This window comes from Mesoplodon densirostris, chromosome 1 (assembly GCF_025265405.1).
Source record: "Mesoplodon densirostris isolate mMesDen1 chromosome 1, mMesDen1 primary haplotype, whole genome shotgun sequence".
In the NCBI taxonomy this organism is placed as follows: Eukaryota; Metazoa; Chordata; class Mammalia; order Artiodactyla; family Ziphiidae; genus Mesoplodon; species Mesoplodon densirostris.
Window position 1 is genome coordinate 84,784,431 of NC_082661.1, and position 24,210 is coordinate 84,808,640.

At 39.6% G+C, this 24,210-nt stretch overlaps 1 protein-coding gene across 2 annotated transcripts in view; it reads right to left on the bottom strand.

Moving 5' to 3' along the window:
• SEC24D (SEC24 homolog D, COPII coat complex component) overlaps positions 1–24,210 on the bottom strand; it is a 111,648-nt gene that overhangs the window by 33,772 nt on the left and 53,666 nt on the right. For both annotated transcript variants that reach the window (XM_060105365.1, XM_060105359.1), the window contains exons 9-10: positions 11,083–11,221; positions 7,408–7,523 (exon numbers count right to left, since the gene is read on the bottom strand). In XM_060105365.1, the coding sequence (XP_059961348.1) occupies positions 7,408–7,523; positions 11,083–11,221 (255 nt within the window). The remainder of the gene's footprint in view (positions 1–7,407; positions 7,524–11,082; positions 11,222–24,210) is intronic.

Here is a 24,210-nt window from a genome sequence, read left to right on the forward strand (position 1 = left end):
ACTTATGCTGATTTACATAGAATGAAAATAACAATCGTTTCCACTAATTAAACCAAAACTTGTGACCAATCCAAATGTGCCTTACCATTCTTACATTCTCTCCTAAGTTCAGCATCACCAGTTCCCCACCGAATATTTTTGATATCTCCAACCTTCACGTTTCTACAGAATGCTTCACCGTAACTTGTTTTCTATGTATGCAAAACTAATACATCACTCCTCTATAAATAGCGTTCTCTTCCAATATCTCTATCAATAACATCACTACAGGTCAACCCAAAGGCTTGAAAACATGAAATTAGATTTGACTATTCTTTTCTTTCCATCACCAAGTCCCATTGATTTATTCTTTCAAAATGCTTCCTTCACATGTTTTACCCCATCCCCACTCTTAACCACCCGGAAGTTTGTCATCTAGACAACTGTACTGGCTTCATCCCTGGCTGCCTTAATTGATCCCTCTGCCCATTCAATCCAGCTGGCTTTGTCCAGCCAACCTGAGCATGTATGAACTCTATAACCTGGTTTACCGTGACATCTTGAAGCTCACAGATCTCCTGGCTGCAAACTACAGTGGTTTGAAATAAAACCCAGCTCTCATCCTTAATCTCTCTGATCTCTGCAATTTTTGGCCTGGCAGACCACTTTCCCTTTTTCAGCTGCCGAGGCACCGTGGTGTCATTTCCTCTCCCACTTTTCTGACTGTTGCTTCTGTTTTTCATTTTGTTATCTTTCTCCAAAGGATACCCTCTTCTCTTTCCTTACCACCTGCTCCATCACAGAATCTCATTTGCTCATTTTTAACCAGCACCTCTCTGTAGGCGACCCCTCAGATTCTCTCTGCATGGTCTGTCTTCTGAGCTCCCGACCAGCTTTCCAATCAGCCACAGCACACCTCCACAGCAAGGCCCCGCCAGCACCTTACACTCAAAATCTTAGAAGTGAAGACAACATTTCTCCCACTATGCTGGCCTTTTCTACAAGGAACTTACAGAAAACATGATCCTCCAGAACGCTCTGGGCTTGACGCCTCATTTCCTCTGTGGAATTGTTCATCCCCTTTACTATCCACACCTAGTTAATTGTGAAGCCCTCAGCGGCTCCTTCTCGTTCCAGTACCCAAATTTAGACCCTCATTTTCATCCTTTTTAAAAACTATTTTTAATTGTGGTAAAATACACAGAATATAATTTACCATCTTAACCATTTTTAAGCGTGCAGTTCAGTGGTTTCAAGTACATTTACGTTGTTGTGCAACCGTCACCACCATCCATTTCTAGAACTCTTTCTATCCTGCAGAAATGGAAACTTTGTACCCTTTAAACAATCATTTACCATTTCCCCTGCTCTCTCCAGCCCTGGGAACCACCATTCTACATTTCTACTTTCTGTCTCTATGAATTGGACTACTCTAGGTACTTCATAAAACTAAAATCATACAGTATTTGTCATTTATGTGATTGGCTTATCTCTCTTAGCATAACGTCCTGAACATTCATCCGTGTTGTAGCATATTTCAGAATTTCCTTCCTTTTTAAGGCTTAATAATATTGCATGGTATGTATATACCACATTTTGTTTATCCATTCTTCCATCTATGGATACTTGGGTTGCTTCTACCTTTTGGCTATTGTGACTAATGCTATTATGAACATGGGTGTGAAAATATCTCTTTGAGATTCTCTTTTCAATTATTTTGGGTATATACCCAGAAGGAGAATTGCTGGATCATTTGGTAATTCAGTTTTTAATTTTTTGAGGAATTGTTATATTACCCTCATTTTCTCTTGTTTCGACTACTACATTAACTTCTAATACCTACCTCTCTACCTCCAATCTCCCTCCTCTCATTATACAGACTGCTGTCAGAATAAACTACCCAGGGCACAAGATAGATCCCAAGGCTACTGCCTCTGAGGACAGGAAGTTTCCTGAGTCCCCAGAGCCAAGCACAGAGCATGGCTCAAGAGAGCGCTCAAGACTGTTAGATGAGTGAATGAATGTGTAGATGGATGAATAGAAACAACTCCCACTTTGCCTTTAATTGTCCTCATGGGCTACTGAATTAGTACAATCCTTCAATGGCCTGGCATTTGAGACTCCCCATAATACTCATTTAGCAAACATGTATAAAAGCATAAGAGACCAAAGCTCTGATGCCAAGCCTAGTGGAAAATAAAAGGATAGTCTGTGTCTCAAAACAATTTCCCAGCTTTACTTCCTATTATGCCGCAATACACATTCCTCCAACTAATTTAAGTGTTTGCCATTTTCAAAACATTTTCTATCCAGAAGTCACAATCTAGTGGGCGTGGGCCAAGAAAAGTATTTCCTTGGCTGGAAAAGTATTTCGTTTGGCATAGTGTTTTAAAAAATATTTGAACTTGAATGTTTTGGGGGAAGGGGGAATATACTCTCCAACTATCCTAGTCTTTATACTAGGTCCCCATCACTCATCTACAAAGTCCCCCATAGCCCCTGAAGAAACTGGAGTAAGTTGCAAATACCTGAGAAACTGCTTCTGCTTACCATTTAGTTTCCACTTCTCTGCTCATGGTTTAACCAGCTCAAATGTCACTTACTCTTAGAACCCTTCCCTGATCCACCAAATCATAAATTATTGCTCATCTGTTTTCTTATGGCACTCTGACTATTGTATTCTTACAGCATTTATCATATTACTTATATACTTTAATGATCAGGTCTATGCATGGTAAGGACTTTGAGATCAGGTTCATATTCTTGCTAATCTTGGTATCACTCACAAACACAGCCAAAGTGCCTTGGACATACTAGGTATATAATAAATGTCAAAGTGAACTAAAATTAAGTGGAGAAACTACATTTTTATTTAGGAAAAAAAAAACAGGCTGGCTTGGAATGAGATTTTACCTTTCAGGTACACTTTATAGGTAGATAGATATATTCTGTAAACTTCTAGGTGAAAATCTGTCAGTTATTAGACAGAGCTGGGTCTTTTTTTCCAGGGGAACTCCATGGTGATTTTGTAAATACATGCCTACATATCCACAGTGTACTGATAGAGAAATAGGGGTTCTGTGGTCACACAGACATGGTTTTCAGTCTGGCTCCATCATTTTCTATATGTATGGCCTGAGGTTGGTACTTAACCTCTCTAAGCCTAAGTTTCCCCACATCATGGTGATACTCACACCACATGAGGTCACTGTGAGAACTAAATGATACAATACATAGAAAGCACTTAGCACAGAGCATCACACATGGTGAATGTTCAATGAATGCTAATTTTATTATCTAAAATTGGCATTAAGATTATCTAAAATGAATAGGGAAAATGTTATTTTGTAATTCTCCTTTAAGTTTGTATGGTATTAAAAAATACACATACCAATTATATAAGCTCTTATTCATCACCCAAAGCCCTAAGGCAATTCATTATTATTCTTCATTTACATTTTAAGGTATAATTAAATTTGAAGATATTAAGAGTTCTTTTATTATGAACCTTATTTGGAATAATAAAAGGAAGATTAACCTTACAAAAAACTCTTCAAAATGTAGTTTTTATTTGGTTCCTTGCCTGCTCTGTGAGCTTTCCCATCAATTAGACATCTGGAACATTTCCAGATAAAAGAGTTTGAAGATACTAAGACTTTTGTTCCCAGAAATAGATTTGACTCCCTGCCTAAGTTTCTGCTAAAAAAAGCATAAAGTCAAGATAATATAGCCTTTTTGGCAGAGAAGGGGAAAGTCAGAGCATAGTTAGATTTACACTACAGTTGCAAAGATGAGTGAATAAATTTTCCATCACTAGATACAATGGCTTTATTACATTTAATTCGAACTTCAAATGTTTTATGTTCTGCCTGATCATTCTCCTTCAGTCAACAACAGTAAAGGACAAATAAACTGTCCAAAAGTAACTGGTATTTTAGGACTTTTTTGTTGTTGTTGTTTTGGTTTTTTTTGTTTGTTTTTGCCTGAAATGAATCATTTGTACCAAAAATGTTCTTATGTTTCCCAAAATGTGTTCAAATGTTACAGTTAAAACTAATAAAGTGTTAACTCTTCTTTAATAACTAGTTGAAAAACTCATACAAAATACTAAAATAAATGCAAAAGGTATGTTAATTGGAAAACATTTTTAAATCCACTCAGTTGAAAAAACTTCTAGTTAGGAATAATGTTCTTTGTAATTTACATTTAATATAACATGGACTGGTCCCCTAGCAAATAATATCTAGGAAAGAAATCTGTGGGTCAGAGGCTGTTTTCTGAGGACTGGGCACCAGGAGGCATTCATTTTTGGAAAAGGAAGTAAGTCAGGATGATTCTGTTTCTTCAAGTCTACACACGGCACTTCAGATACAAGCTGAAATCTGAACTAATACTCACGAAGATGTTTTCAAATCACTGAAGAATTTGAAGGATATTCAAGACATCCATATTGATGTCACCATCACTATGACGCTGGAGAAGGGAAACAGCCAGCCCTGGGAATAGCGACCCAGCTGCAAATTCATTCACTCATTCACTCGCTCATTCATTCATTCATCCACATGCATTGATCAACTGCCTACGCTGTGGCAGGCACTATGATAGCTGCTGTAAAGACAGCTAGGACAAGATTCTTGTCCCCAGGGATATCAGAATCTAGGAAGAGGGGAAATATAGGAAGATTTAAATTCTATGGGGATAACTGCTAAAACAGACATATGGACCAAATTATACGGGAAAAAAAATCAGAAGATTTAGTAAATAACAACCATGATGAAGTCAGAGAAAGTTGTGTGCACATTCACACACACTCACATAAAACAAAATTTCAGCCAGGGATTAGAGAATAAGTAGGAGTTTTTTAGGTGGGGTATGTATAGATGTAACAGGAGGATGGAAAGGTAGTTGGGTCAAAAGAGCATCTTAGGGCCTCCCTGGTGGCGCAAGTGGTTGAGAGTCCGCCTGCCGATGCAGGGGATACGGGTTCGTGCCCCGGTCTGGGAGGATCCCATATGCCGCGGAGCGGCTGGGCCCGTGAGCCATGGCCGCTGAGCCTGCGCGTCCGGAGCCTGCGCGTCCGGAGCCTGTGCTCCGCAACGGGGGAGGCCACAACAGTGAGAGGCCCGCATACCACAAAAAAAAAAAAAAAAAAAAAAAAAAAAAAAAAGAGCATCTTAGATAAAAGCATGGAGTTGTACAGGGGAGTGATGTGTTCAGAGTACATGAGCCAGAATTTTCTACAACTGAAGATGTAGCTAAGGTGGTAGCTAACGGTCTTATAAAGAAACTTAAATTTTTGAATTTAATTTTTTAGATTAAGGTAGGGGGGGGAGTCTCATGGTTACATTTTAAAGCAAGGAAACTGGAGGCCAGGATCCCAGGCTGCTGAAACAGTCTCAGGGAGACTCTGAGAGCCTAAATCACTGCGATGACAGCTGGAGTGGAGAAGGAGCTACAGAAACACATCAATAGTCTTACTGACCGTATCAGCTGAGCTTCTGCCTTAGAAGGGAAATTTTTCTGAGATGATTGACAAAACAAATAAGGCAGAGGCGCTATATGAAACTGCTGCATTAAGAACCTAGTGGAGGGACGTCCCTGGCAATCCAGTGGTTAAGACTTCGCCTTCCAGGGCCTCCCTGGTGGCGCAAGTGGTTGAGAGTCCGCCTGCCGATGCAGGGGATACGGGTTCGTGCCCCGGTCTGGGAGGATCCCATATGCCGCGGAGCGGCTGGGCCCGTGAGCCATGGCCGCTGAGCCTGCGCGTCCGGAGCCTGCGCGTCCGGAGCCTGTGCTCCACAACGGGGGAGGCCACAACAGTGAGAGGCCCGCATACCGCAAAAAAAAAAAAAAAAAAAGACTTCGCCTTCCGATGCAGGGGGTGTGGGTTCGATCCCTGGTCAGGGAGTTATGATCCCACGTGCCTCGCAGCCAAAGAAACCAAAAAACATTAAAACAGAAGCAATACTGTAATAAATTCAATAAAGACTTTAAAAATGGTCCACATCAAGGGACTTCCCTGGTGGCACAGTGGTTGGGAATCTGCCTGCCAATGCAGGGGAAACAGGTTCAAGCCCTGGTCCAGGAAGATCCCACATGCCGTGGAGCAACTAAGCCCGTGCACCACAACTACTGAGGCTGCGCTCTAGGGCCCATGAGCCACAACTACTGAGGCTGTGCTCTAGGGCCCGTGGGCCACAACTACTGAGCCTGCGCTCTAGGGCCCGTGGGCCACAACTACTGAGCCTGCGCTCTAGGGCCCGTGGGCCACAACTACTGAGCCTGCGCTCTAGGGCCCGTGGGCCACAACTACTGAGCCTGCGCTCTAGGGCCCGTGGGCCACAACTACTGAGCCTGCGCTCTAGGGCCCGTGGGCCACAACTACTGAGCCTGCGCTCTAGGGCCCGTGGGCCACAACTACTGAGCCTGCGCTCTAGGGCCCGTGGGCCACAACTACTGAGCCTGCGCTCTAGGGCCTGTGGGCCACAACTACTGAGCCTGCGCTCTACGGCCCGTGGGCCACAACTACTGAAGCCCATGTTCCTAGAGCCCATGCTCCACAACAAGAGAAGCCACTGCAACAAGAAGCCCACACACTGCAACGAAGAGTAGCCCCCACTCACTGCAACTAGAGAAAGCCCGTGCACAGGAATGAAGACCCAACGCGACCAAAAATAAATGAATGAATAAATAAATAAATTTGTTTTATAAAAAAATGGTCCACATCAAGAAAAACTTCAAAAAAGAAAGAAAGAACCTAGCATCATATTCTATCTGAAAGGGACATACAAATGAAATTATTATTATTATATATATATATTTTGGCTGTGTTGGGTCTTCATTGCTGCGCACAGGCTTTCTCTAGCTGCGGTGAGCCGGGGCTACTCTTCGTTGCGGCGTGTGAGTTTCTCTTTGCAGTGGCTTCTCTTGTTGGGAAGCACGGGCTCTAGGTGTGCAGGCTTCGGTAGTTGTGGCACGTGGGCTCAGTAGTTGCAGCACACGGGCCCTAGCGCACATGGGCTTCAGTAGTTGCTGCTCGCGGGCTCTAGAGAGCAGGCTCAGTAGTTGTGGCGCACAAGCTCAGCTGCTCCATGGCATGTAGGATCTTACTGGACCAGGGCTCGAACCCATGTCCCTTCCATTATTGGCAGGTGTACTCCCAACCACTGCACCACCAGGGAAGTCCCTATTTTTTTCTTTCTGCCACCACTTTTTAGTTTTTAAAGATGATCACTGCAGTGGATGGTCTGGTTATTTAATCATGTTAACAGCCTAGGAAGATTGATCTGTGTCTTAGGCATTTCTACATCCCCATGGCACCACTCGAATGCTTTGTCTGTGAATCAAAGGTCAGTTCATGACATATAAAAGTAATTCGCTTGTATCTGACATCCATATATAAACACTTGAAGTCCTGGGAACACTTACTCTGCAGTAATCCAAAGTAGCAACATATTCATATGATCCTAGAGATAGCTCTGGCTTCTCATAGTGGTCCAGTCTTCTTCCGATGTGGTCCAGATGTTGGAAATAGAATGGTGGAACTAATAAAAACAAAATAGGAAAGGAAATCTTTTATTTTTACAACACAGACAATTTAGTAAGTTCTCAAAATTTATTATGGGAAGAAAGTAGTATGAGAAAAAAAATATTTTAGTATATTCTAAATATCCACTATTAAAAAGCATGTCTTAGAAAGAATAAGCATTTTCTAAAATATCTTCTTGACCCTTCTGCAAGTTATTGATGACAAAGAATCATTAATGACTTGGATCTTTACAGAGAAATAGTGGATAAAAGTACTGGCATTTTAAAATTGTCACAACCAAAATTTAATTGTCCTTATTTAACTACCTCTTTTAAAAGGAATTTTGACTTTTCTAACTATTTAACAATAAGCAGGTAATTGGTCCAGAATTTTCCTCAGAATATTAGAAACAGAAGTCTACACACATAGAGAAAAGAAAGACCGGTTTACTATCTTCTTATTTGGCCATATTATTAACAATAATGTTTATTATCCTTTAATTAAGAGATGTCTTCAGCCATAGGTAGTTTGCATGGTAATCTTTAATGTTTGGGAAAGGATTACTGTATTTGGGAAAGACTACACCGATAAGATCTCAGCTGAGGAACTCTTAATTTGATTCAAATGTCTAAGAAGGTTAGTTCTGGCAAAGCCCTGGAAGTCATCCAATAGCATAGGAACACTTATGAGTCACACACCAAACACATGGACAAATATGGCCTGGTATCTCTGCGAAAATGAATTCCTGTTGCCTTGAGATTAATTCGGCTGGCTGTTAAACCACTGACAATAGAAGTATTTAGAATAAGCAGTAATGCTCTGGTTTTAAGTGTTTTGTAAAGAACATTTTCATTTGTAAAACCACAGAAGTAATGACCTGTTTTAAAACCAGTAACTCAGTATTCTTTATTTTCAGTTGTGAACTAACACATGGGTTATAATAGGACTGTTTTCTTTGTTTCGCCTTAAGAAAATAATCACTAAGCCTTGATTTTTTTCTATTTTCTTACCATATCATGGCCATTTCTTTTTAAACAAGTTTTATAAGATTCATATGTACATATGGATCTCTGAATTCAGAAAATTCAATGTCTTGACAAGATTATGGAAGTGGGAAACTGATAGTTTTGGCTGAGCTAAGAAAGCTATGGGGGCCTTAAACTGCTACTTTATTACATTTAGATGAGATGGAGGATGCTGCACTGGCTGTTGTAGGATGTATGGGTGGTACTTTCTACAGTTCCTATAATTTATTTTCACACATCTGCATATAAGATATGAAAAAATTTCCCCTTAAAACCAATTAATTTTAGGGGGAATCAAATCAATCAAATGAAATCAATTTAATTTTAGTATTTAATATTATCTGCCATTTTTTTTTTTTTTTTCTTTTTGCAGTATGCGGGCCTCTCACTGCTGTGGCCTCTCCCGTTGCGGAGCACAGGCTCCGGATGCGCAGGCCCAGCGGCCATGGCTCACGGGCCCAGCCGCTCCGCGGCATATGGGATCCTCCCAGACCGGGGCACGAACCCGTATCCCCTGCATCGGCAGGCGGACTCTCAACCACTGCGCCACCAGGGAGGCCCCTGCCATGTTTTATAAACCAGAATTCAAGTCCCCCCGTAAATCATGCACAGCCACATGACACTCGTCTTCCGGCGTGTCTTTTGGCCTCACATGCTTCCCACTGTGTAATCTCTGGACACTTTGAAGGGAAACAGAGTGGAGCCATGTGACCAAGCCCGGTGGGTTCTTTCTAACTCCAGAAAACCTCTGTCTTCTTTAAACCTAAATGAAGAATGCAGGCATCTGTGTCAATCTAAGGGAGTCTGGCTTCCTTGCAGGAACTAATATTGGAGTCTAATATGAATAGAAAATGAACAGGGCAGCTTCCTAGGCATGGATATCAAGGGAGGGGAATTTACTGTGTAGAAATACAGGAACTCTGTGTGGTTTTTCTCTACTAGGAAGTGGCGGGGCCATTTAAGGTTCTGAGCTGAGACTTTGGGCATTAAGCCAGAGGGTCACACCAAAGTGAAGATCCTAGATGCTCTAAGTGGATAGATGCTGGACAAATTTCTGATCACCTTGCTAAGAAGGTTGAAGGCTTGAGTGAAGACAGTGGAAATCTGGTGACCTTGGTGGAGGTATTTATCAAAATGCTTCAGGAGAGGCCTCTGCCGTCTCGTGACTTTTTTCCTCCAAAACTAAAGCCCCGGGAAGTGCATGGTCACAGGGTTCCTGAAATCCAGGTCCCAAGATTGTGTGACAGCCAAGGACTTGGTTGCAGATTTTATCCAGGATGAGAGATGGAATAAGATCTTCCTTAGAAAGAAAAGTAAGGGTGGAGAACGAACAAGATCTGGTCTCACTAGTGTATCCAATTTGTACTGAGTAGGTGCCTTTGAGATGAGGCTGGAAACCAATGAATCCACTCCACAGCAAGGCATTTTTAAAGGTCTTTGTGAGTAAGCCTCACCATGTCAATCTCTGGCACTGGGAGTTGGGCAAAGCCATGGACTGTGATAAAGGGGCGGGTAAACAAGGAGACCAGCATTGCTCTCCCACCAGAGCACACACAAGGGGCCGAGAACGCCGTGACACAGGCAGAAAACTGCCTGAGCTCCCTTTTCATCAAGGAGCAGCCAGCAGCCACAGGCTCCTGGGCAGAGTGCTGTACGTTCCTCAGATCTAGTGCCCTGGAGGGAAGGATGTCTACAAAGATAAGAAACAGAGGAAAACACATAAAATTATGCTCTCATAATCATCGCGTGGTTCTAGAAAAACTCTATAAATGTAAATGAATATGGGAATGTTCTCAGCCTGAGAATGTGCTTCATTTGACACCAAAGAATTAAAAAGAGAGACATGTTATAAATATAATGAATGTAAACACTTTTGGCAAGCTTGCAGTTTTTTTCAACATCTGTGAATTCATACCAGGATGAAATTGAAAATACAGTGAATCTGGGAAAGCCCTTCATAATAACGTTTTTTTTTAAACAATCTGACATTCATATTGGAGGAAAAAATCTATATATGTGTTAAAGCCCTCAGCTATACCTGAGCTTTTCCTAAATACTGATGAACTCACATTCAAGAATAATTCGGAGGAATGGTGAAAGAGGGAACAATCTCTCAAGTTTATCATCTGTAAACGTAGATAAAAGACAGTTCTTCTGTGTAATTTCCCTGAAGGGAAGCCAACCAGAACACCCTCAGTTTAGGACATCCAAGGCCCTCCTACTCTCATATAAATGTGTGAGTCCCACAGGGAAGTTGCTATGTTTCTTATAAAACTCAAAAATAGGGAAGTCATTTAATTTCTCAATTCCTTTCCACAAAGCCTCAGGTGGAGGCAAAATGAAAATTTACCTCTTATGTTTACAGAAGATAAACCTCAGAGATTGTTCCCTGTCTCATCATTCCTTTGAGTTATTCTTGAGGGTGTTTAGGAAAAGCTCAGGTCTAACTAAGAGCCTTAACAGACATATATTTTTTTCCTAAGCTAAGAAGTATAATATGTTCCGCTTACTACAGAACTTTCCCTGAGGGCATGTGCTGGCGTCACTTACCGTCATTCACGCAGTTGCAAAATCCACACTGGTACCTCCTTCCTCCTTCAATGAACTGCATGAATGGGCACATGTAGGCTTTGCACCTGTTGCATCTGACTGGTCCAGTCTCCCCATGATTTACCAAGTAGAGGGGCGTCTACAGGAAGCAAGCACAAGTAAGAGACATGTGGGTACAGGATTTCTAAGTTATTCTAAATAACCAAGGTTATTTCAGAAGTCCTACGTATTAAATTGTAATTTGAAAACTCTGGACTCATTAAGGAACTCAACTCTTAGTGTTCACCAGGGGAGTAAGGATGCCTCTCTTGGTACCTTGTGGAATTCAAGGCACTACCCAACCAAAAATTAATTTAAATGTACATGTAATTAATAAGCATATGTGTACATTTATGTATATGTGTCTTTACCCACGTGTGGGAAGACAGAGAAAAAATACCATGATGGTAGTAATACTTAATAAAGCTTATGTTGGAAACGTCCTGGACACCGTGTATCACATATTTTGCTAAGTTTTTTCATTAACTATAAATAAAGAAGGGGGAACTGGGTCTGATTTTAAAAGCTCTGGTTTGAAAGAAAGAAAAAACAGAGCAGGACTTCTTTGGTGGTCCAGCAGTTAAAACTCTGTGCTTCCACTGCAGGGGGCATGGGTTTGATCCCTGGTCAGGGAACTAAGATCCAACATGTCACACAGAGCACCCAAAATATTTATAAATAAATAAACAAACAAACAAATAAAAGCTCTAGTTTGCATAGTGGTATGCCACTTAGCTAATTCCATCACAGTATATAAAATATTTCTTCAAAAATGCAACTCTCTGAAGAAATATGCAATAATGTTCACTTGTTTAGGGAAGGAGGCTGATTCTGCCTTTTCTGTTTCTTTAATCCCATGACAAAACATCTCACGAAGTACTTTCAGTGTGGCTGGTCATGCTTTGCCAGAACAAAAAAAATAAATATTTCAATTGCTTCTTCCTCACAAACATGCACAGAAACCAGTACACATCTTTTACAGCTTGAAAGTAAAAACACTCAGCATTAGAAGTCTGCCTTGTTCCTCAACACTTCCAGCTTTCAGAATAAAACCACATAGATTCTTTTTGCTTTTATAAATCTCCTTAAAGATAACATTTCTAGAAAAGCTTGACAATTACAGGGTTTGGCACATCAACCAAGTTTTTCTTTAAAGAAAAAGATGTAAATAAAGCAGACTGCTGTTTCATGGAGACTTGAAGAGCAGGAGGAAGGTGGCGATGAAGTGGGGTCATAAGGCCATTTTCTGCCATTTTCTTGGGGAAAAAAAAAGAAAAAAGAGAGAGAGATCTACTGTCTGTCCCTGCCCAGACGTTCAATGTGAAAACTAATCCACTGCTGAGGTTTCAGAAGTGAGTTGTGAGATCTCAGAATAGGAAAACACAGATAGTAGAATACATAAAAGAATCAGGAAAAGGATAAAAAAAAATACATTCAGAATCACTCCCTCTGCACTGCCCTCTCCCCCATCTCTTGCCTCAAGGAAGCCAGAAGATGGATTGGACTTTCTTATTTCTGGTCTCTTCTGATCTGTACTCACGGCGTAGCTCTGGTGTCCCATGGACAGGGTTGTGACAGGATTAAATGAGAAAGCCATGTGCAGGACAGACTACTAAGCCTGGCATAACTAACTGTTGTTACCACATCTGTGCTGAACAGCCTTTCCTCCAAACCACTCAGCTCAGGAGAGAGTGTATATTTAATAGGACAGTTATAGTCTGATAAGTGTGAGATAGGCTTGAGTTTCTAAAGGCATTTATTTATATAAACTTTCAAATTGGCTACCTTGTTACTGTAAAATGTTACTGTAAAAAATGATCTAGAAGGCAGGGAATCTACCTTGCTGGAGCTTTTGATAGTATCTGATGGTTACAAAAGTTGACAGGTACAATAGATTTTAAAACCATTCTAGGAGTTTGATTTAAATACACATATATATTCAAATATTGACATACACAATACTTTTTTAATATAAACTTTTTGTTTGAAAAGCATAAAGTGATGAATGTGTATCTTCTTCAACTGGTAATAATAAGAAATAATCTGAGGGGACAAAAGGGAAGCAAACAGAAAGATATTGGTACCGACAAGAGATTCTTAGGACAGTGAATGGAGAATCAGAATAAGAAGTGAAAGACAACAAAAAATGTAACGATAAGGTAGCTTTTTCTGGGTCAGAAATCCAGTCATCAGTCATGACTTTGGTTGCTGCTCTGTTCTACAGCTTCAACCTCGGAGGTGAAGAGATGATTTCAAGAGAGTTAAACTAGGGTTAAAGCCTGCAATGTGCATAAACTCCAGTCAAGTTTACTTCTCTCATTCTTTTATTTTCAAAGAGTTCAAAGGCTATAATTAATTCCCCGAGACACTTTAGAAACAAAATCTGATGCAATTATTTGCTAGACAAAGCAGAGGTAATGGAAGGAAAATTAACCTTATTTTTACTGATATGATTTACTGAAAGACAGGCCCAGCCTAAAATGACTGTGAAACTGTCGGCAGCTACCACCTAAGCATTCCAGTCCTGGCAGATTCAAACTTGCAGAACTGAAAATGAATGTCTAGTAACAAACTGGAGTCGAGTAATAACTGTATCGAGGCTGTAAAATACGCTTGCATTTTTTCTATTTTCACTCTTCTGGAAACTGGATGATGGATAGGTAAGGAAGGTCCTCAGACAACTGAGGTGACAGTAAAGAATGTTAAAAGCTTTTTCACTATTTGCATTTTCTTTTTGGGCAACAGGATAAGGGTCTCCCAACACTGTCTTGTTTCATCTCTCTTAGGCTATGTTGAAGACCATCAGAGATTTTTCTTTGCTCTCTCCAGATGTCTGCTTATCTGCTCTACAGTAGCATTCATGAGCTCATAAATAGCTAATCTCACTTTTTTTCTGAGTTCAACTTCAGTGTATACAGCTTTAAAAAAAAAATCACATTACTTTCCAAAAGTTGCCTAAGTTTTTTTTTTCTTCTTACCAAGGGTATATTATACTTACCTCAGAGCTATTTTCAGACTTTGTAATTTTGTTTATAAGGGTGTTTTAATCTTTTGGCCTCTGGTATATTCCTGCCTGCTCTTTCTTTTTTGTTCTTCTCTTAAATGGAAAAAGTAAAATGATGGAGAGCCTTGCTCTAAAACCTTCATCTGGGTATTCTTGGCTCTGGTCCTGTGTGGTATGAATTTACATAACATGTAAGTGATGGGGTTGCTGGGGAAAGAAGAGGGAGGAGAATAATATTTGAATCTTTTGCTTGTATTTTTGAACTACCAGGGTTATGCCAAATACTTTATTGGTACTAATTTTAATTAAGATGCTTTAATTGAATAAAATGGACCTCTTTTTGGGGATATGTAACACCATGGTCAATTCTGGAGAACAAGAAAGAATATAATTCATTGAGAAATTAGGTTCAGTGGTAAAACTTTTGGTTATTATTCCACGTAAAAGGAGTAGAAAACAAAATGTATCAATCAACAACTCCTCTTCACTACTAATACAATTTTTAAAGTTTTCCTGTATTTATATATTACCAGTTTTCTAAGTATTACTGCCATTCTCTTTAACATCTGTGATTCGGTGCTGGGTATGCTGTGTGCCTTGGTGGGGCATACAGTCCAGTGGGATAGAAAGACATTAAACAAACAAGCAGGCAAACATGCGATTAAAAGAGCAAGGCAGGAGTAGAAAGGATACTTGGGAAATCATCATTAATAAAAAGTACCGCTAAACCATTCACAGATTGTAATCCGAAACAAAAACAAATGAAGCACAATCTAGAAAGATCCAACATGAGGAATTCTGATAAAGTTTATAGCCTCTGTATTTTTGCTTTGGCATCTCTATAACTAAAAAAAGTCTGAACACCCAAGTCTTGCTATATAGTCTTTGTCTTAGCAAAGTGATAAATAACAGAAGGCAGCTAAATATTACAAGCTGATTATACCAAATCTGGAAAGCTGAAGAAAATATGAAGGTGTTCTTATAGCATAGATCCACTAGGTGGCACCGTACAACTAAAAATTAAAACAAAACTATATAATTTCCTCAGTAGGTAATAAAATACTCAAGATAATTATGCTACGTTCATTTTATGTAACTATAGTAACATTGACCTGAACTGACATCAGTTATTACCATCACAAAATGAAGAAACTTATACTTTTCTTGAAAAATCCTCTGATAATGGTTAAAAAATATTCTGGGTGAAACAACGTGATTCAACATGAAATACAGGCTATTTTAAGCATGAATTACATAGAAATTATAGAGTGTGCCAAATTAACTGAAGATAATAGCCAAGAAAAACTTATTTTAAAAGTTTCTAATCCTCTTCCAACTTTTCCTTGTCTACATGTAGGAAAGCGGACACAGTGATGGGATAGGCAGCCCCAGCACAGCAGGCACAGTAGGCCGCTGACGGCAGCCTGGGAGGCGAGGAAGCCAGCGCTCCTGCTGCCAGTGCCCAGCCCCTGCTCTCTGCATTCGCACTCAAGGTGCAAAATAACAAAGCAAAGACAAGGAGGCTTGCATCATGGTGCTCAGCAATGCACTGTGATGGAGAAATGATTTTCTTCTTGTTGGACCATCAAATCACAGGCAACAGTGTGGCTGAGGGGAAAGAGAAGACAGAGTGGCCAAATCGGAGATTTCAGGAACACCCTGGCTTGGGAAGGTATTCCTGCCTATCTCCAGGATATTCCTGGGTGAAAACCGTCCCCCTCTCCTCTTTCTTCGTCCATTGCTCCACTGTTCACCTCATTTTTTCAGGACAAGAGTTCACCTAAGTCCTAACGCATGCACACACATGCTCACACTTTAACCACCTACTTTCCCCTGTCTTCTAACACTTGTTTACTGATTTTGAAAAAATACACATTTCCCATTTTCAATGTATACTTCTCCTTTTTTTTCCTCTCCTTCTATTTCCTTCATTAGAAGTCTCCAGGAAAGTAATCAGTGTCCTGGGACTATATAGTTGTTCCCACATGACCAATATTCTACTTTACTAAGTGCCTGAAGGAAATATCTCAGCTAAATAATTACTAGTAATGGGAGAGACATTTTTGCCTACAGTGGGTCCTAAATCAGATCAGAAGATTTATAGCAAGAAGACCTGCCAAAATGTGACACGGTCCTCCAGCTTGATAAAGGATCATATTCAACATCAGATTATATTCCCCAATAAATTTGATCTTTACAATGGTAAATACATATCTCTAGCAGCAAAGGTTTTGTGTTGTCAAATGTGATTCTGGCACACAGCTACTTCTTTGGGATTGGAGTGCTGCTTATTTTTTGGATCTGTCTCAAGAGAGGTCAGTTGGTAATTTGGATTAATCAGGGGGTATAAGTAGAAGCATGAAAATGGTATGTGAAAAGATAATCCAGAAAATGTGACGAACAACTACCCTTTAAAAATGCTAAACATTCAGACTGTTAGGCATGCTGGAAGACAAGCAGAGTCGGATTCCCAGAGGATTATGCCCAGCAGCTAAAATGAAAAGAGAGTCTGTATCAACTGCACTTATTAAAGATATTTCCATAGGAAAGAGAAAGGAGAAGCAGCTTGTGTGTGTTTTCTATTTTTGGCTTCACCATATATGACATTCAGTCAGCCTACATGGGCAGAAAATGTACAGGGCAGTAGGCTGCTTACTGTACACACGTTTTCTCAACAGCAGTTCTATTTTGTTGGACTCTTTAAAATAACAAGTATGGCATGAAAGAATAATATTTTCTGAATGCCTTTTAAAAATCATGTTATGCAACCTTTAAAAAGAAACCGAGCCTGATAATAAAATACTCAATGTACTGTAATAATTATGAAAATTATTTAGACTTTAAAAAAATGTTTTCAGTTGGCCCTAAAACTTGGCATTTTCATATTTCCAGAAAATTAACCTCTTGCTAGTTTTGGTATTTGTGGCACCTGAGAGAGTATTTTCAACTTTTTCCTCTTCAACAATGCTGTTAAGTCTATTTATTTTTATTTTTTTTAAGTCTTTATTGAATTTGTTACAGTACTGCTTCTGTTTTTATGTTTTGGTTTTTTGGCTGTGAGGCATGTGGGATCTTAGCTCCCCGACCAGGAATCAAACCCGTACCCCCTGCATTAGAAGGTGAAGTCCTAACCACTGAACTGCCAAGGAAATCCCTGTTAAGTCTATGTATTCTTGTTATAACTATATCTAGAGCTTATATTGGATTTGAATATGTCTTTTATTTGGAAATTGGTCTTTTTTGGTTTGGGGGGGTGTTTTCATTTTTTGTTTTGGTCTATCCAGCATTGAAAAATCCTGGAGAATGTTACTGATTCAAATTTATAATATATGTAAGATCATAACTATCATCTGTATGATTTATATTCAATAGTTTAAAATGCTTTCATGTATATAAAATCTAATCGTGATGTTGAGATGCTAACAACCCTGGCAGTGAGAATTATCATCCATGTTCAGAAGGGAATGGACATGTGAGGGGCAGTGACTTGTCCAATAAACTGCAGAGCTATAGCTTGGATCCCCATTCATTTTCTGTGCGAAACATTCAGAAACAGCTTGCAGCTCGCTTCTGTAGAAAAAGCACATGGTTTCAGAGAAAGCTGCCATCACAACATGGTCTGTGACTTGAACCAAGCCCTTGGTGGTCCCTGGTACCCATGAAGTGTCTCCTGCCATTTCTCTCTCTTTCTCTACAGGAGCTATTTTATATCTTTTTAACTCCATTTTATCCTTCAAATAAGCTCTCCTCCCACCTCCCTCAGTAGATAACTTTGCTGCCTTGCTCACAAAGAAAAGCAGAAAACCTCAGAGAGGAACTCCCTCCCTTGACTTTTCCCCACGGATTTACCAGCACCTACCTAAGGTCTTCCTTTCTCCCTCCTGTTACAACAGAAGGGGTATCCCTCCCTCCTCCTGACTTGTTGTCAGTGACCTTGTCTAAACTGGGACCAAGTCTCAATCTGGCCCCTCAGGACTGGCTTAGGCATTTCAGCTGTGTGTTGCCATATGACCCTGTGCCCAACAGCACTCATCACAATGCTTTACTTTTCAGCATCACTGCTAAATTCTCAGACCCATGCCTCACATGTCTAACATTTGTTTTATCGCATGTCTCCTATAGCACAATACCTGAGAGAGTGGGCAGTGATAGTTTTTGAATGAATGAACAGAATATCCACCAGGTACCCACAAATATACCACCATGACTACCCAGGGCAGTTCATGATAGGTGCTAAGCAAAAGGCACAGACAAAAGAAGAAATCACTTGTGGTGGTGGGTGGGGGGCAGGGCTGGGCATGGGGGAGTGGTCAATAAAGCACTCTTTCAAGGTGGGTAGTTACGCAGAGATACATTTCCACTGACTGACAGAGAGGGAATAGTGAGAACAGCACAACTTGGGAAGAAAAGCCTGAGCTTGGCGTCTGTTGGCGGTTAGCATGCAAGTAGCCTAGTCCAGCTGAGAAGAAGGAAGATAAAGAGGAAGGATGGAGTGATTTTATGGAGAGTTGTCGAAGCCAGGTAGAGTAGTATGTCCTCACTGGCCAGGTTTCTCTCTCTCTCTCTCATCTCAAATCAGTTGTTGCTGCATAGTAACAATTCTGACAGAACATAGTTAAGAGATTTCACCATTCACGAAACAAAAATCATGTCTTTGGAAGAATGATTGGTATAGGTCTTGAAACCTGCCTATCAATTAGTAAATTCTATCATATGTTTTACAATTACCATGAGGGATCTTTAGAATTTCTGTTTGTTTCATCATCCCCTGTATTTTATTCAATTCCTAAAAACTCTTTTAAAAATGAACTCAAAAGATGTTTGAATATTAGATCTAATTTTTAAGGTAAATTTCTAACTATAAAAAAATTCACTCCTTGGGCCTCCCTGGTGGCGCAAGTGGTTGAGAGTCCGCCTGCCGATGCAGGGGATACGGGTTCGTGCCCCGGTCTGGGAGGATCCCATATGCCGCGGAGCGGCTGGGCCCGTGAGCCATGGCCGCTGAGCCTGCGCGTCCGGAGCCTGCGCGTCCGGAGCCTGTGCTCCGCAACGGGGGAGGCCACAACAGTGAGAGGCCCGCATACCGCAAAAAAAAAAAAAAAAAAAAAAAAAATTCACTCCTTAACAGCTTAGGGAAACCTCAGGTTCACCGTTGATCCCCAGGGCCTGTATTTCAGAGTATATGCTCAATAAATATTTATTGAATAGATGATAAGAGAAGGAGGGAGGAAGGGAAGGGAAAAGGAAAAAACTGAAGTCTGAATGAAAAAAAAATGAAGGAAGAAGGAAAATACAGAAGTCACGTTTGGGCATGAGGATATTTGCCAGTTCTTTTATCACAGAAGATTAGGTGTGGGTGTGAAAAACCTTAATATGTTAAATAAGTTCATCCCAATATATGCACAAATAACTACACTGGGAGACTCTTCTCTTGAAATGGCCAATAGCGTCTTAAAGCAAACACAGCTGTGACCTTTCTCCCCAGGCCCTCTAATGCCAGGGGCACTTTGTAGTGGGAAGGTCAAATTGGACTATATGTTGAAGTCTATGAAAGGGCTGCTCCTGGTGATGAGGCATCCAGAGTTTCGAAAGGGAAAATAAATATCAGTGCAGTTCGGAGAGCACCATAGTATCAGTTTTCCTGAATGGAAGTCATAGTTCATGACTAAATTATAAACCGTGAGAAATGATTCTTAACCAAAAACTGCTCTGTTTGGATTGGGTTATGCTGATGCAGTCTTTCAAGTTATGGGTATATTTGCAAAGATCAGCATCATTTTTCTTCCTGGAACACATGTTGGCAATTTGAGTAAGACAATCCCTCTCAAGGAGCTATGATATTCAGGAATTCTATAGCTGAGAGACATTTTCCCACATTTCTTTTAAACTTTGACCTATTACAGTTTATCTTTGGTCCCTAAGGAAGAATTACATTTTGTTGTCTAATTATAGGCCACTTGCAGAAGCCATGTTTGATTGCTTCAATTGCTATAAGAACGCACAATGTTCCGCAGATGATGAAAATATATTGTAGACTCAAAAACCCTATGAATCAAGTTTGTTTCTTCCATAACAAAATGATTGGCAGTTTTTTGTTCCTCAAAGGAAAGTTGTAAAATAGTCCACTTTAAAGGTGAAAGTGTTAAAAATAATAAGCCTAAAGGCAAACTTCCTTTGTCTCTCTGACAGAATTACAAGTCAGCCAACGTCTTCCCTCCATTTATCTCACTGCTTTATGGCCATGAAAACACCTTCAAAATGTCCCCCCCCCCATGCATGAGTCAAGTCTATTATTTAAATGACACCCTCTCAATCAGGCATACCTGTCTAACCTATTCAATCAGAAACCTGCACTCTACCCCCTCCCATGGGCAGTTCTCATCCCCCAATCTGCTCTACTTTTTCCTTCCTCCATTTGTTCAATAATTTTCTTATTATCAGGTTCATTGTCTTGCCTCTTTCTGTTAAAATGTGAGCTCGATGAGGGAAGAGGTCTTTGTCTGTTTTGTTCACTGACATATCCCAGGACCAGGAAGAGTACCTGGCACATATTGGGTAAAGAGTAAATGTTTGTTGAATTCAATACCTGTTGAATAGCATAGAAAGAAATAAACCCACGCACCTATGGTCAATTAATCTATGACAAAGGAGGCAAGAATATACAATGGAGAAAAGACAGTCTCTTCAATAAGTGGTGCTGGGAAAACTGGACAGATACAGGGAGAAGAATGAAATTAGAACATTCTCTAACACCGTATACAAAAATAAACTAAAAATGGATGAGAAACTTAAATGTAAGACCTGATACTATAAAACTCCTAGAGGAAAACACAGGCAGAACACTCTTTGACATAAATCGCAGCAGTATCTTTTTGGATCCGTCTCCTAGAGTAATGGAAATAAAAACAAAAATAAACAAATGGGACCTAATTAAACTTAAAAGCTTTTGCACAGCACAGGAAACCATAAAGAAAAAAAAAAGACAACATACAGAATGGGAGAAAACATTTGCAAATGATATGACCGACAAGGGATTAATCTCCAAAATATATAAACAGCTCATACAGCTCAATACCAAAAAACCCAAACAACCCAATCAGAAAATGGGCAGAAGATCTAAATAGAGATTTCTCCAAAGAAGACATACAGATGGCCAAAAGGCACATGAAAAGATGCTCAACATCACTAATTATTAGAGAAATGTAAATCAAAACTACAATGTAATATCACCTCACACCAGTCAGAATGGCCATCATCAAGAAGTCTACACATAATAAATGCTGGAGAGGGTGTGGAGAGAAGGGAAACCTCCTACACTGTTGGTGGGAATATAAGTTGGTACAGCAACTATGGAGAACAGTATGGAGGTTCCTTAAAAAACTAAAAATAGGGCTATCGCATGATCCTGCATTCCCACTCCTGGGCACATATCTGGACAAAACTCTAATTCGAAAAAATACTTGCACCCCAGTGTTCACTGCAGCACTATTTACAATAGCCAAGACATGGAAGCAACCTAAATGTCCACCAACAGATGAATGGATAAAGAAGATATGGTATATTTATACAATGGAATATTACTCAGCCATAAAAAAGAATGAAATAAGCCATTTGCATTATAAATATGAGCTAATAAATTTTCTATCCTTTTCCATTATTTCATGGATTGTCATACTAAGTGAAGTAAGCCAAACGCAGAAAGACAAATATCATATGATACCTCTTATATGTGAAATCTAGGAAAAAAATGCCACGATGAACTTATATACAAAACAGAAATAGAGCCATAGACATAGAAAAGAAACATGTTTACCAAGGGGGAAAGGTGGGGGGGATAAATTAGGAGTTTGGGACTAACACACATATACTACTATATATAAAACAGATAACCAATAAGGACCTATTGTTTAGCACAAGGAACTATACTCAATATTTTGTAATAACCTGTAAGGGAAAGGAATCTGAAAAAAATATATATATATATATATGTGTGTGTATGTATAACTGAATCACTTTGCCGTACACCTCAAATTAACACTACATTGTAAATCAACTATACTTCAATAAAAAAAGAAAAAAAAATTCTTGTTGGAGAAAGTAAATTAGTAATCCTTCATAAAAATGGACACTGCTCATCATATCACAAAACAATGTATTATTGCCCAGATTATGTTGTACAAAACAATTGAAAAATTCCTAAAAATTCATGTGATTATACAATTATAAAACTGATTCTGTAAATAAGCATATCAGAAAAGTCAAATTACTATTTCCCTTTTCAGAGTTGATACCTACAGAAGCTACACATTTATCCAAGCATATCCAAGCTTTTTATATGAATTGCTTTTAGAGTGGGAAAAAATACAGGACTCTAAGATTCATGCAGTCCGATGTGCTATCAATGTCACCATCCCTGGTGGACAACCCCATGCCCTGGCCAGGCCACTTCCAAGTAATGCAGCAAATCATCTTTTGTGAGTTAATTTGATCTGGGCAAATAGACCAAAGCCATTGGGAGGTAAGACTTGAAAATAGGGTTTTACAAAAAGTTGAGAAGAAATTTTGAATTTAAAAAATGTGTGTGACCAATTTGAAAGCATCTAGAGAAATAAACACATTTATATATTTATTATATATCAATAATGAGCTGGAAGGAGATGAAAGATGACTTTTTAATTTATCAAATAAATAATAAAAATTGATAAACATGAGCTAATAAATTTTCTACCCTTTTTCTATAGGAAAAGGAGAAATGCAGACAAGACTGATGTTTGAAGTACTTATATAAAAGAGTTTTTCAAAACTTTTTAAACTGTGGAGAAGAGAGTATGGAATATAGTAAACAAAAAGAAACTTAAATCTCATTCTCATGTTAAAGACTATGATACACATCAATTTACCTTGGTAGTTCAGTTCTGGATTAAGAAGAGTGAATCTGGGACTTCCCTGGTGGCGCAGTGGTTAAGAATCTGCCTGCCAATGCAGGGGACACGGGTTTGAGCCCTGGTCCGGGAAGATCCCACATGCCGCGGAGAAACTAAGCCTGTGCGCCACAACTACTGAGCCCACGTGCTGCAACTACTGAAGCCCACGTGCCTAGAGCCCGTGCTCCACAACAAGAGAAGCCACTGCAATGAGAAGCCCATGCACTTCAACGAAGAGTAGCCCCCGTTCTCCACAACGACAGAAAGCCCACGCGCAGCAACGAAGGCCCAATGCAGCCAAAAATTAATTAATTATTTTTTAAAAAAGAGTGAACTTTGTGGTGTATGAGTTCCATGATATCTACATACACTAGAGTTTATCATTATGGCTCTTCTGTTTTACCTGTATTTTGCAGACATATTGTTCAAGAAAGTCAAAGATGCTCTTATTTTCCCAAATAATAACATTTTAAAGATTTTAATCCTTTTTTAAAACATGTATGTCCATATATCCTCCCCCCTTCATAAATACACACACACACACACACACACACACAGAGTATATCTTCACTTTATAGTGAGATGATATGGAAAGAAACAAATACTGGACGGGAGAATAAAGTGAAACCTAAGCTAAACGTATGAAGAATTTTACTGTCCAGGAAATTCTTTAAGCAACTATCATCCTAGTCAGCACAACTTGGCTCCTGGATTGTCAGTTACCTTTTTAAATTACCTTGGAACTTGTTTAGTAGCAAATGCAGCATTTTTACATAAAGTACATGCTCAATAAGTGTTTCAGCGTAGATCTCTATGTGAAAATCTCATCAAATTACTTGGCCTCAAAAGTCTAATTTACTTCCCAATACAAATGATATTGTGGAATGAAACTATCATGTTAAATATTTATTTAGCACAAAGGTTTTCCAGGAACTGTTTTAGGTCTTGGGAATAAAATAGTGAGGAAAAATTACCGGTGGTCCTTACCCTCATAGAACCTAGTGGGAGAAAGAAATCAAATACACAAATACAAAATTGCCAACGGTGATACACAGTATTAGGAGAGCTCCAGGGAGTATAATGTGGGGTAGCCTGGAAAGCTTTCCGGAGGAGGTGACTTGAACTGAAATCTAAAAGGTGAATAGTAATTAACTAGGCTAA